Genomic DNA, 15229 nt, shown 5'->3' with positions numbered 1-15229 from the left:
AAAGCGTCAATGTCTTTGCCTGCTTCTCACCCCACCACACCAGCAAGTAGGCTGGGAGTGCCCAAGAAGTTGGGAGGGGACATGGCTGGAGCAGCTGACCCCAACTGACCAAAGGGATATTCTGTACCATATGACATCATGCTCAGTATCTAAACTAGGGAAAAGCTGGCTGGGGGTCCACTGCTCGGGAACTGGCTGGACATCGGTCAGCGGGTGGTGGGCAATTGCATTGTGCATCACTTGTTTTGTGTATTCTTTAGTCATTATTATTATTTTCCCTTTCTTTTCTGTCCTATTAAATTGTCTTTATCTAAACTCACCAGTTGTTTTTTTTTTTATTCTCTCCCCCATCCCACTTGGGGGGAGTGAGCGAACGGCTGTGTGGTGTTTAGCTGCCTGCTGCTCCCCCCGCTCCCTGAAGAGGTGCAGGAGGGGGTTCTCTAGTTTCATTTAGCAAAACGAAGTAAAGAAAAAAGAGTCTGTTTCAGTGAAGGGCTAATACAGAGTTGATCATAGCTGACTTCTACTCAGTATTTTTACCTTTGTAGACTTTCAAATACTAAAATTGTTTAGCCATCAAAGCTGCTCTGTAATTCAGCTCAAATGTAGAGTTTTGGCTAGGAGCTAGCTTTGTAAAAGCATGTCTTTCCAGGAACACTGGTTTGCTGTCAACAGAATTCCATGGGGAGAACTCTGACCAGGAAGATGCAGTATTGGAGCCTAAGCTTCTCTGCAATTTATGCAATTATGACATTAGTCAGATGTTTCTTAATATGTCACTACTATTCTTTTCCCAGTTATTATCTTTTCTCTCAAATAACAAATTTTCTTGAAAGCACTTCTTAGATAGTGCTCAGTTAAGCTGTCATATGTCTACTCCAGAATTCCATGTGCTCAAAGTTGAGGAAGGTTTGAGACTTTAAGCATTTATTTATTTATTTGCTTGCATGACTTGGTCCAGAGAAGTTTAAATAAAAAGGTATTGCTTTATTGCTGAGTAGGTTCCCAAGCTGCATTACAAAGGCTGTGATGACCCTTCTATTGAAAATTACTATTTGCTTTTGCTGTTACACCTTTACTCTGATGTAATATGTCTGTTTCTTGGGGTGTCTGCTGTCATTTGTGCTGAATATTTCTTTTATGTTTTATGGCAAACTGAATGTATTGTAGCACAGTAAATAGACTAGTCTGCAAGAATACATTCTTCTCTATCAGCCTCAGAATGACTGTGAATGCTAGGATAGGCCTACCCATATAGCATATGTCATGAGAAGTTGCTCAAGGGGAAATTGTTAGTTTTACTGCTAGAAATCAGAGCTCTTCCTAAAATGCACTAGGTCCCATGTCAGAAACATACCTTATTCTCGCTTTTGTGGATTATTTTGTTTGTGCTTGTTTGCATATAGTAGTTAAGGAGGCTTAATAGTGTAACCATACCTGTAACTTATTTAAAACTTTTTTATTGACTATATGCACATAGCAGAGAGGAAAAAAAGCTTGAAAGTGTAGAAGAAACAAAGTAGATTAAAATACTTTAAAAGTTAAAATCCTCTTATGCAAAAGGTTGTTTATTGTAGGCAGTTCTATGTTAGCAACAATTTGAGTGTTAAATTTCATTTAACTGACACTTACTGTATTGTTGCAGAACTATTTTGTGTATCTCATTACATGTCGTGGATCACTGCAAGCAGTTCTTAAATGCTTCAGGCAAAGTCAAACAAATGAGCAATGTAACAATATACAATAGTGTTTATGGAAGTTTCTGAGGTCTTTCGAAGTACATATAAGGAGGGAAGGGATATTTCTAGATACAGTTTGTCAAAAGAAAGCAAAAACAGAGCTCACTTGCACTTGTCATTGTGGACTCTGTGTGTGTGTGTCTGTGTGGCGTTGTTTTTCAAATGGTTTCTCCAGCAACACAAAAAGCACGCAACTTCTCTTTGAACAGTTAAGGCTGGAGGATTTTGTTCTTCATTATAGCATCTGTTTTCCATGTTTCTTCTCTCTTTGCTGATTGCTCTCTTTACAAATGAGAGGAATACTAGCATACATACTCTAATGCGCTGTATTGGTGTCTGTCGTCTTTGACTTTACTCCAGTTTTGACTCCAGATTTGCAGTTTAAGTTTAAGCACATTTCAAGGTAAAGAGGATATGTTACTCTGCCTGTATAATGTAAAGAGGTCTTCTCTCTGTGCTATGGTCATTGAAATCGATGACTTCTTGCTAGAAATTGAATAAGATGATTAACCAACATCTGAACCTCTGTTGAGGCAAAATATAAACTATGATATGCTCTGTTCTTTTGCTTCTGTTTTCTCAAACGTTGGAGTAGCTTGACACAACCATGTGGCTAAATACAAACCAGCATGTGGCTAATATAAGACCTGCATAACCCTGTTAAGTTTTTTTTTTACATTGCTATACTTAAGTTAAGATTTCAGTGTGTATTTCAATAAGTTTGTTAGTGTCAGTATGTATGTAAGCTCAGCTTAGATTTGTAAGCCTTTCTTATGCTGCTGGGTTTTGTGAAGGATTTCTTCATTCAGCAGTCTGATGCACATATCTGAGAAGATTCAATAAGCTTTACTACCTATAAAACTTAAAATCCACTTCAAAATAATATGTAGTGACAAGGGTGTCGTCATTAAATTTGAAAGTCTGCCACCAGTATTATTCCTGTTTCTATGTTGCGCAACAATATGAATGAGGAATAGCTGGATTATTCACAGTGGACTTGGATATCAGCTGGGGACTCTTGCAACCACTTGCTAAGTTATATGCGTTACAAAGGTGACCACATAATTTTTAGGAGAAAGGCATATATAGAAGAACTCATCTCCAGGAAGTTTGTTTTTTAATTATATCTTCATTATTTTTTTCAGCAAAATTCAGTTCAGTGTTCTATAAGTTGTTTTCGTTTTTTATTTGCTTTCTAACTAAAATTGAAAGATGCAGGCAAAGGCTAAATTAGTGCCAGAAAGATGAGGAACTGAAAACAATTATGTTCCTGGATATGATTAAAGGCATTTAGCTGCAATCTGTACTAGTGAATAGAACTGAACAGAAAAGCAGAAAACCAAAGGGAACATAGAAGTTCACATTTTTATAAATAGTAATATTATATTAGTAACTAAAAATAACAATTATGTATGAAATGGAAGTTTTTAAATGCTGGTTAAGCTCCAAAACAGGGTTGTTGTTACTCTAAAACAGGCTTTGGCACAATCTGTCTACTATACATGTAGCTTTTATTTGAAAATAATTTTTTCACTCTCTGTCCTGTCCCTGGTAGGGTTCTGTGTTCACTAGTTTGTTGGATATACTGTTAGACGGCAAGATAAATAGCTCTTCCTGTATTTGCCCAGGGTAGTCATGAAGGAAATCCTCTGGAAGTTATATCCAGGTATGCGAAAGACAAAGATAGTTGGGAACAGCGAGAGTGAATTTACTAAGGGCTTGTCATGCCTGACCAAAGTGATTGCTTTCTGTGATGAGATGACTGGCTCAGCAGACGAGGGAAGAGCAGTGCATGTTACTTACCTTGACATGAGGCAGGCCCTTGACACTGTCCCAGAGCAGCCTTGTTACAAGAAATGTGACTGAATGGGTGGACTACAAGATAGGCTGGAAAAATTGGCAGGATCTTTGGGCTCAAAGCGATTCAGCGTTTGTGTGTGTGGTTGGTCATTTTTTGTTGTTTGTTTTCTGTAGTGGTGGACAGTTAGGAATCCTTGAGGGTCCCTACTGAGGCTAATATTGTTTATAGTCTGCCCATCAGTGACCTGAATGGTGGGACAGAGGACAGAATGCACTGTCAGCAAGTTTGGGGACGGGAGGCAGCAAAAATTAGGGAAAGTGATCAATACACTGGAGGAAGGGACAAGGGCTGCTCATCAGAGGGACATCAAGAGTCTGGTGAGATGAAGTAACAGAAACCTCATGAAGTTCAACAACAGTTAAGACCTGCCTGACAAAAAGAGCCCTATGTGGCAGTACAGGATGAGGGTTGGCTAGCTACATAGCAGTTTTGCAGAAGAAGGCTAAGGGCCAAGGAGAGGTTGAGGCTAGTGTCCTGGTGGACATGTTGAACAATGTCCACTTGTGATGGTGAGGGCTTATCACATGTCAGGTGGGGGATGAATACCAACAGGTTAAGGAAAGTGATTATTCTGCTCTTTGGGGGGCTTGTGAAGCTGCACTTGCAGTGTTGTGTCCACTTCTGGCACCTCCAGTACAAGACATGCTGGAGAGAGTCCAGTGGAGGGCCATTAACATGATCAGGGGATGGAAACACGAGGCACAAGGATTGGCTGGGGGAGCTGGGTTTGTTTAGTCTGGAGAAGAAGATACTAACGGACAACCTGATTTCTGTGTTGTGCTCCCTAGTAGACGTGTTAGAGGGAGAAGAAGAAGAGTCAGGGTCTTCAGGGGTTCATAGTAAAATGATGGGCAGCAACAGCTGCAAGTTGCTGCACAAGAGGTCCTGTTAAATAAGAGGAAAATATTTTTCACAATGAGGATGATTAAACACTGGAGGAGATTTCTTGGAAAGGCAGTAGAATCTCCAGCCTTGAAGACTTAAACTCAACTGGAAAGGCCATGAGCCACCTGACCTAATGTAGGCTTAGGCCTGCTTTGAACGCAGGGTTGGACTAGCTGACCTTCAGAGCGTCCTTCCAACATACAGTAGTGTATAATATTGTAGGATAACAAAAGACATTTAATAGGACTTTTGTTGAAGTTGGAAAATAATCCTTTCTGCTAACTTCTCAAATTTTGCATGTGACAGTATGTGGATAGTTTCCTTATGTGAGTTCTGATCATCATTTTGTTTATTTCCAGGTTGATTCTGAGTATCTTTGCCCACTAGCATTTCTTATTGTGGGCTGGTTAAGCTGTGGTTGATTAGTTATATACACTGTCAGATCAAAGCAGTCCTTTAAACTGCAGTGGATTTGGAACCTATTTTTACATTTGCTTTTATGTCAAAGAAAAAGAACAAAAATTACGGAACAGAAGATCTTTTAAAGTTAATATTAAAAAAGGCAGGTTGCTAAGTTGTTTTTTTTAATATTCCCTTTTAGGATCCAGATGGAGTCCAACGGAAAGAGTCAGCTGCTTCACCAGCACATGTGTCTGTTCGTCCTACAAGAGTGGTATCATCCACCTCCGAAGAGGAGGAAGCATTTACAGAGAAATTTCTAAAAATTAATTGCAAGTACATCACTAATGGCAAGGTACTTAAACATTCAGGTTTTACTGTTACTGTATGGGATGTAAAAATGAAGTACATTTAAACCATTAACATACAGTAAAATTTAGTTACTGATAGTAGGTGGATCAGCTTATATACATATGTATGTGTGTATATATATTCATTTTTTTTGCTCTGTTTCCTTTGGATTCCCAGACCACTTGTTTCTTAGATGTGATGCAAGCAGTTAATATGCGATTAACCTGTGATGGACTTTCCCCATACTGTTAAGTGATTCTGTTATGTTGAGGGCATGAGGTCTGTTTGTTCCCTGTGTTAGTATCTCTCATAAGTAATTCTGTTTACTTACAGTGGAGAAGAACATGCCTTAAACTATAGTTGGGTAGCTTCACTTCCGATTTCCTAGAGCAGAACAGTGCGAGCAGAATTAACCGCTGAGTCAGTAAACAAACACTTCTGTATTGGGTATAGTATAGTAGAAATCTTGATTATTCCTTGAAGCAGTAGTTAGTGCCACTTAATTAACTTCCATTCAGCTTGTAGGCGCAAAAGTCTTGTGCAGATTTTCAGGGACTGAGATCATGTCAAAAGACTTTACCTCAGAACACTTTAGGAAAAAAGAAAAATTTATTGCTCTCCCACCCCACAGAAAAATGACTATTAGATATTTTAATCATGAAAAATCATGCCTTCACTCAAGCTGAATGAATGTAAAGAAACTCAATGTACTTGTAGTACTTCCTCCTTCACCTGAAGTTTGCGTATGTATATACAAATAGTGCTGATTCTGTGTTGCTCAGCAATAGGTTTGCAGATAAATTACACTAATGGTAAACAGATTAATGAGAATCTCCTAAAACTGCATATCTTTTTTTTTTTTTGCTGGTGGAAAGGATTGCAGATCTATGTATATCTAGACTTGAAGTCTTTTGACAGTACATGTATATTGGCAAAAGCCAATTGTTAGAAGTTGGTAAGACAAGTACTGGAAAAGCTTTGTTTGTTACTTTGTTCTACTTTGCAGTTAATTTGCTTCACTCCTTGCATTCTGTCCCTAGGTGACTTTTTTTAGGTTGATCCTAGACAAATCATTACTTCTCGGTTTTAAGTGCTCTGATGTGGAGGAATTGAGAACTGAGAGCCTCTGGTAGAAATTGGCTGTACTGGAAAAATATAATCTAGGGTTAAAATTTACAGCATATTATTTATGTGCTGTAATTCCTCGTCAGAATATTATGGGGAGTGTTCACAGCATGTGTCGTGACTTGCATCTTTACAGCCTATTTTCTAAGAGTTTCAAGGAGAATTCTGTTTCTAAAGAGTTTTATAATCCACTGCAATATCAGTCCATACTTGGAGAGGTGGGTGGGGAGAGAAATGAATGCTAACTTGCTCACATTTGAGTGCCATTTCATAAGTTTAGCATGTAATTTAGCCTTTGTGTCCCATGTCATAGGAATGTCCTCTGGCATGTCGTCTTATCCTCTCCTTGATATGTTTCCTGATGATGCAGGGAGAAGTCTTCAGATGTTTTCTGGAGAAAGCTTAAAAGAGTCATCTTCTGTTTCCCACTCTGGAAGTGATTTTGAAGCTCATTGTTAACTTTTATAGGGCTTCAGATGTGAAGTCTCAGTTGTCACTGTCACTGATGCTCATAAACTAAAATCTGGTGAAAGCCTCTTTTCCAATGTGTTTTATTTCACATATGTGAAAGGGCTTGCATTAAGATAAGAGTCTCATTTCTCACTTTTCAAGACTGCTTATTCTGTATGTGTTTGGAGTTGGTTTTAGTCACACCTGTGACTTCCTGGACAGGCAGGAATTCTCTGAGATGCAGTGGCTGGAACATGGAAACATTTGCTCTGTTATAATATTTGCTCTCTGTTACCTGGTTATGGCTACTGTTAGAGGCCGGGTGGTGGGCACAGTTAGAAACAGGGTGGTATGGATGTGCCACATCCTGGTCAGACAATAAATCAGTGTAGCCAGTGTGCTGCAGAGTCACACCTTAACTCACTGTTTATTGTGTATGTAGGCATGCTTTTTCTTGCAGCCACACTGTTTGCTTTTTTTGTAGAAAAGTATGCTGCTCTGGTTTTTCATTCTTTGCACTGTTTGGAGTCAGAAAAAGGTACCTTAAATAGTCTGCTTGATTGAAACTGAAACTAATAGAGGAGCTTTGAAATTCTTTGTTCTTTCTTATGCTTGCTAGTTTACTTGCCTTGTTTTGAAAAGTAGTAGGTAAAGGAAAATTACTAATACTAAGGCTTAAAAAAAAACCCAAAACCACCTGGCAATATGGGCACAAAAAAAAAGCACAAACACATTGTTCATGAAATGAAAAAGAGGACACTGACGAGGTACAAGACTTCTACAAGAAACAAATAAAACTAAATTGTTACCTTTACGATAAAAGCTTCGTAAGTCATGAATTACAGTTTTTGTTCTACCTTGTGTGTTCAAGAACCTAGTGGAATTATTTAGAGGTAACTTGAAAACTGCTTGCCAGAAGTCCTCTCAAACCTTCTTAAAAGTGTGTTTTACTGAACTGCCTAATTGTAATGTTTGGGCTCACCAATGTCATAACGTTTGGCTCTAATTCTCCCTTTATCATGATTGTTCAAATTTCTATCTTAGATATTGTATAGGATTTAGAGCTCCCACTTCCTGAGGTTTAAGAACTTTAATGGAAAGAAGTTAAAACCAATTCAGAATTGAATATCTACATGCAGGTGCAGTTTAATCTACTTTCAATATGCGTGGTTTTGCTTATCTGGATTAGTATTTTCTCGACCAGCTTTAAGACTGAACGGATCTATTTTTAATAACTTAGTGTGTCCGCATGGTTTTCAGTAAAAAGTGGTTCAGCATTTCTCCTTGAGGCTGTTAAATCTGAACTTTACCCAAACAGAAATTCACTTCATGTCTTTAAAATCTGTTTTACATACAGGAAACTCAAGTTCTACAGGTGGTATTTTGGGGAGTTTTGTTCAAGAACCAGAACTTCCTGTAACAATATAATGTTGAACTACTTAGTAGCTATATGCAGAGTCTAATTTTTATTTCAGTTTCATTGACAGAGTTTTTTATACTTTTTTCCTCAACAACTAGTTAGAAATATGTACCAAGAGAAAAAAGTCACTGGTTATTTGGTGGAAGATGTCCTAAAAAACTGTTTCCCACCATCCTCTATCAGTAATTGAGCTGCTTATAGACTTTTTCTTTTTTGTTTTTTTTTTCTTTTTTTTCCCAGGAGTAGAAAATTAGGATATTAGAGCAAATGCTGGCAGTATACTGGAGTCATGTAGGAGTTCGTAGTGTATATGCCATTGCCCAATCTTTTTGCTTATGCTCGTGCTCTGATTTGCTGATCTATCTCTTTAGCTGCATTATTGGTACAAATGATTTTTTGAAAATATTTTGAAAATTGAATTTGTATAAAATAAAGTCAAATAGATGTTTCTAGAATGTTCGACAAATATTTGATTACCATCGAAAGGATCTGTGCTGAAGACACAGCATGACAGAGCATGACCACAAAGGAGAAGCTGGGCTCATCTCCCTGTGTTAATATGGGTAGGTGAGGGCATAGGAAGGGCTTTACTTAGTAAGTAAACCCCCATGCTATGCTTTACTCTGAAGAATATATTCACACTGAAAATTTTTTCAGCAGCTCAGCCAGGCCAGAGAGGGAGCTTTGGAATTTTCTCCCTGCTCCAAAAGCAAGGAACCAAGAAGATTATATGGGGAGCAGACTTTAGGCTATCAGTCTTCTTCAGTGCTTGTAAGATAGCAGGGGAGGTTAGGTTATCGAAAATAAGTCACTAAAGAACAGTATGCTGTAGGTTTTTTCCTTGGCATCAGTGTTGTTACCCATTTCTAGGTATTTTGTAGAACGGTGATATCTGCTGCTATAGTGCATAAATGTGTATGAGTAACCAGAAAATTCTGTTCAGAACCTAAAGTGAGTGCAGCGTACTAAAATGCTCAAGAGTTCATCGCTGGCCTGCCCTGAGACAATAGTTCTGAAGTATATGTATTGTAGGAATGCTAACATAGAAATCTGTCTGATCTATAATGGCAAACCAACAAGGGAATGAAGTTTCAAAAACTCTCTTTTAAAGAGGATATGTCACTTTTATCTTTACTTATGCAAAACTGTGGTGTTAACTCTCAAAGGCTGGAGCTGCTTCAGTTTCCATCTTTCAGGGAAGACTAGCATAATGCAAGGAGCAATTCTTGACCAGTGGTTGGCTGGATGCACGTGTGCTCCCACTTACATGTTTTGTTCTGATGTTACCCATTTTTTCTCACAGGATCAATAGCACTTGGTTTTTGTCTGTGCTAGAAACTCCATCTGTTGAGTCATATATGTTCCACAGGTTTTTAAGGAAGCTTTTTCTCCTGCAAGCAAGTTAGAAGGTAGTAAAGACAGAAGCTATTTGTCTCGTAAAAGAGTCACAGAAATTGTTAGAGAAAGTAGCAGAAACACTGGCATGTCTGATAAGGAATCATTAAAACTTGGGACCAAACAAAGTGTTTCTTTATCTGGCTGTTACCTGAGCTTTGCCTAGTTATCTACATTAACATTCAGTAATCCTTGGTAATAATAATAAAAAATAGCAAAAATATTAATGATGTTTAGCGTATTACTAAGAATCTTATTTCTAGCCTGTAAATTTGGGGCATCAATTCTTCTGTAGAGAAGTACCCTGAAGTATCTGTGTAGTAACTGTGGACCATATCAAATAACTTGTGAGCCAGGAATGTTGCATTGGTCTGCCTCCTGTTGTCTTTTAAATAGATAACAATGAAGTAGATCACCTCTTGTTGAGGAGCTATAAAGCCAGTGTTTGCAAGATACCTGTATAATCTTTCAATTGCTTATAGTCATCACAAGTGTTTGATCAGCTTCTTAGTTTAGTCAAGTACACATAGAAGGCTGATAGTTCCAAAGGTTTAATTCTCTATTTCTCTATCAGTGTAATAAATTTTAAATGGAATTACACTTTCAGATTTATTTTTATGCTGAGTATTTACCTATTGGTGTTGAGGGTTTCTTCTAAGACCAAGATAAGTAAGCTTTTAGTTTTCTAGCTGTGTCTTTGGTTGAGGCTGCAGAGGTAGACTTTAGAATCTTCCATACGTGTCAAGGACAACTGTATGATGTACAGGTTTGTGGTTTTTCTGCCATCAGACAAGTCATTGTCAAGACTGTTCTAAGAAGCTTCCATTTACAACAGAAGGTCTCTTAAACTTGTTTTCCTTATGTAGAAAGTAGTCTTGCATGCTTCTTTAGCTGAACGTTTGCCTGCAGAAAGATTCTATCTACTGTTCCTCAGTGTTTGAGTCTAAACACCACAAGGTACTGTTCAATTTCTTTAAACACATTCAGATTTGCCCTGGGAACAGACTTTTGTCCTGGATATGACGACAAGTCTTTAAGATATTGACAAGCCTGGCCTGTGGGTTTTGGGAGGGGTAAGTTGGTGGTTTCTGAACTGCTAAAATTGAAGCTGAAGCAAGGTACCTGAAATGAGGAGAATATGTGCAACTGGTTGTTCGTACACATTATTCTAATGTTGTGGCTTTCTAGTGTTCAGATAAGCAATATAAAATTGATTTACAAAACTTAACTTATTTTGCAATAAAATATTCTTGAATCAATTTTTGACCTGGACTGCTGGCTGAAGCAGTCTTTTAACCTGCTTTTGAGAGCACAGGTAAAGCATTGGATTTTGTGTTTGTTTAATAAAACCAGGGACCTTGTTGACATGGGTGATATGTCAGTTGTGACAGCTTACCCCTTGATAGAAAAATGTCATCTCCTTTTATTGCCTAAAGTCCTCCACAGTCTCAAAAGCTTTAGCACTTCCTGTGTACTTAATTTATCGAGGAAGGATCATTTGTTCGTTAAATAGTGAACAAGTGAAGACAAAATCTTAGTCTGAAATGAAGAGTTCTCTAGTGAACTTGATTACTGATCGCTTTTACTGAGTAATACATCATTTTAGAAGTTGGTGTTAAACATTTAAATCCTTCAGCTAGAGCAGCCATACAGCCTTATTTTTTTTTGGCTCTCCAGCCTGGCTGTTCTGAAGTCACATGCAACATGTGGGCAATAAAAGAGTAGAATAGAGTATTTCATTTCGAAGGGACCTACAATGATCATCTAGCCCAATTGCCATCAAGGCTATGGCCTTGACTTTTCTGGGTCAGATCTAGAGAATATGAATAAAATAACACTTTCATTTGTGGTCATTAATGAAAGAGCTCAGATTTAGAAGTGATACTCCTTTTTGCATTATGTACTGAATTTATGGAAGTAGTATTTGTTTAAAGAGAAGTAATTGTTCTTCTGAGTAGACTCATTGACTTTTGTAGTCATTTAAACTTATTTTCTAGACTACAGTGGATATAACCAAATGTAAACTTCTGTTAACAGTCATCCTCTTGGAATTGCTTTTTGCACCTTAAAAGTCTATTTCCACAATACAGTGCTGGGAAAGAAATACCAGTGACAGTTTTGTTTCAGTGTGTTAAACACCTTAGAATTATGTAAATACGTTCTGCTGACTTTGAAGTCTTTAGCATGTGCTTTGTACTCTAAAAGAGACACGTAAAACCTGACTAGGCACTGAACGACTCAGAACTTAAGTACAGATGCTTGAGCTGCTTTTGAGTCTGTTTTCTTTTTTTCGTAATAGTGATACCGTTGGTCATTGCTGTAGGTTTTAATACTATTTTTGGTTTGTTTTTTATAACTTGTAATTTTCTGCTCGCTATATGGCATCTTTTGTTTTTCTGCTGTGAAGGTTATCAACTATTACAGTGCTGGGAAAAAATTTCTGGAAATGGGAAGGAATGTAGTTGTATTTCATGCTGTGCTGATATGTTGTCTTAAAACAAAACTGAACACAAACATGTTTGTAATCACTGTGAACAGTTTATCAGTGAGCTGAATATTTATTCAATTCCTGTTAAGCTTCAGCAGCACATGAAACAACTCTTTTGTGATTCTTGCACAAAAGTTTTGAATGTCTTTCTAAGTTTAGAACGTCCTTAGGATTCAAGATCTATAACTGAAGGATCACTATCATCCTGCTTAAAGCTACATTTCCTCCAGTTAGTAGTTTTAGCTTAAACTCTACCATTCTAACAGTTTAATAAATTTCCTTAGCAGGCAACTGGTGTTTGTGTTTGCATGTGTTTCTAATGCTTTAAAAAAAACCAAAAAATTTATATATTGTAAATTAGCTTGGTACCTGTACTGTGTAAGAACCGTACAGCTCATAGTATGAGTATCGACTTTTTTAGATTTTTTTCATACTAGAAGTTTAAAATCTACTTGTATTCATGTACTTGCAGCAGTTTGATTGTGATTAAATCCATCCAAAGCTGCATCTTGATGCAGCTGCATCTTTAGAAATCTTTAATATTTTTAATCTAGTTTCATTCTATGAATGTATTTGTCCAACCAGTCAGCAGGTCCATTAAGTTAGAATGACTTGTATAGGATACTGCTGTTGCTTTTGTGTAAAGAAAATTAAGATAAAAGACAGTTTTTGAAGATTTTTTTTTATTGTTGTTCTTTAATTAAATAGTAGAAAGTGAGAAGAGTTAAGAGTCAGGTTTTAGACAATGCTTGAAGTTTCTTGCAAAACTAGCAATAAGCCCTGTGGTTATCTGGGAAGGATGTATCTTTACCTCAGAGGAGCTGCCTAGCTTATCCTTTAGGGTGCAAGGGTTTCTCTTTTTTTGCTCAACTCAGCTATTAAATAGTTGTGAGGAACAAAACTGTTTTCTTTTGGGAAAGCAGGTGACATTAATTTGCTTCCCCAGAAAAACAGTTATGTTTCTAGATGACTGGAAAACACAAGAAACTGTATAAAGTTGCTTAAATAAAGATAAAGATGGTTTAAAAACAAATTGGAAAACAATTTTTTCCTACAAAAAATGGAGAATAAGCTGAAATATGAAGAAGAAAATTTACCACTTCTTTTCCCTCTCATTTTAGGGTACAGTCAATGGTGTGCTGCTAGTGACTCCAAATAATATAATGTTTGATCCTCATAAAATGGATCCTCTGGTCCAAGAGAACGGCTGTGAAGAGTATGGCATCATGTGTCCAATGGAAGAAGTGATGTCAGCTGCTCTGTATAAGGAAATTGTGGACAGCAAAATTAAGGATTCATTAACCATGTAAGATAGAATAGTATTTATAAAGCTTTGAGTAAATATGAACTGTAGCCATATTGCTGACCGTACAAAACTAGCAAAACCACATTTTCTTCTGTTGTTTTCCTTTTTAAGAACATCAAAGATTGGTGTGGAAAGGCCCTTGAGAAAGCTTGCTTTACCTTAAGTTCTCACATTCTGTATACTGTATAGAATAAATCCTCTTCTATATACATGGATTCTAATTTCCTCCAGTAGTCTTTTTTAAAAATCAGTGTATAGCAAGAGGTACCGCACCACTTTCTCTGCCCCTTCGCCCCTATGAAAACAATAACAGATGTGTTTGATTCTTCAGTAATTTAAAAACAATGTACGAAATAGAAAAGTCCAACTTAAACAGCTTTAGGTGCAAATCTTTATTGCTTACCACTTTCCACTTGCTTCTCAAACTAGCTTCACATACCCTTTTGTTGCTCTGATAAGTGATTGTAAGACTAATTTTCTGAGGCTTGTGTATATTTTTATGGCATTAGGAGTATATTTTTTCCCTCTTTGGCTAGGGTAGGAATATTCGCCTTTGGGTGTAGCCTTGCTTGGGGTGAACAGAGTGAATTTGGATCGGTGAGCTTTAATTGCTGGTGTTTAGCATTTAAAACTGACTTTAAACAGCATTATGAAAAATCTTTGTTCCATTCTGTCTGTTGCCTGATTTTTATACTGTCCTCAGAAGTAGGATGAATTCTAACATTAAAGCCAAAAAGCATTTAAAAAAATAAAAATTATGCCACCTTTACCTATCACAGCCCATAAAGCACAAACATTTGCAGACTACCTTGACCTACTAACTGCAGGAAAGTGGACTCATTTAACCAAGGTAGAGTTGTCTATATGTACAAGAGAGTAAAGCTGTTTCCCTGATGTGTAACTCTAAAAAATGCGACCATTTTAAGTAAGGTGTAAAGATACTCAGTAACTCTGAAAAATGCCCTCTTACAGTTCTTACAGGTAGCATGCTAAGCACATCTTTCTTGATAATCTTACATATCTGGACACCCAGAAGGAATAACTTGTCTTTTACCATTTTTAAATTTAGTTTCAACAGAGACCTGGTAGTAAACTGGTATCTTGGCATGGTCTTGTTTGCTGCCTGAAGTCATGTGTTGAGGCATGTGTAAGTTTCATTTTTAAATTTAGTTTCAACAGAGACCTGGTAGTAAACTGGTGTCTTGGCATGGTCTTGTTTGCTGCCTGAAGTCATGTGTTTCTTGAAAGAGCAACTAATGTATGTATTACTATAGTAGTACTTTTGGGGCTTTTGATGTAGAGTGATGATGCCTTCAGCATGATTGCTTTCTGGAAGTTTGTTTTCCAGATTGAGTTTTAAAAAGTTGCTCGTAGTTCCTGCTTCAAAATGTAGAGCAAGTAATGAGTTTATGAAAATGAGATTACTTTAATCTACGTGTTTGAATCATAATATTGCAGTTGCAAAACAAGTCTTTTTCCTAGCATGTTTAGTTTCTTAATGACTCAATATTGACTTACAAATTTACCTTCCATGCCCTGTTGATTTTTTGTGCTCTTGTAGCACGTGCATTTTCTGTTCTGTTTTATAATATAAATGCGTATGGAATGAAAACATGTCTAATAATGAAAGGTCACACTGTGCGTTCAGAGCCCTGTATGTCCAATCTGATTTATCTTTCTTGTCAACTTTATAAACTATTAAATAGAACACTAACTTCTAGCGTTTTTTTTTTAATCTCAGCACTTTTATGCCTTAACCTCATCAAAATTTGAGGCATGTTTGTAAGTTTTGGAGAAAATAAAATTCAAA

General features: G+C 37.1%; 1 protein-coding gene across 1 annotated transcript in view; it reads left to right on the top strand.

Annotated features, from left to right (window-relative positions):
• Positions 1–14016, top strand: part of LOC104072996 (oxidation resistance protein 1-like) — a gene marked incomplete at its 3' end in the record, with an annotated part of 32076 nt that extends 18060 nt beyond the window's left edge. The window contains exons 5-7 of the mRNA XM_009572633.1: positions 5087–5239; positions 13235–13419; positions 13956–14016. Of these exons, the coding sequence (XP_009570928.1) occupies positions 5087–5239; positions 13235–13419; positions 13956–14016 (399 nt within the window). The remainder of the gene's footprint in view (positions 1–5086; positions 5240–13234; positions 13420–13955) is intronic.
• Positions 14017–15229: the final 1213 nt, after the last annotated feature.

Source organism: Fulmarus glacialis, unplaced genomic scaffold (assembly GCF_000690835.1).
Source record: "Fulmarus glacialis isolate BGI_N327 unplaced genomic scaffold, ASM69083v1 scaffold28662, whole genome shotgun sequence".
Classification (NCBI taxonomy): Eukaryota; Metazoa; Chordata; class Aves; order Procellariiformes; family Procellariidae; genus Fulmarus; species Fulmarus glacialis.
This window is presented reverse-complemented; position numbering and strand designations above follow the sequence as displayed.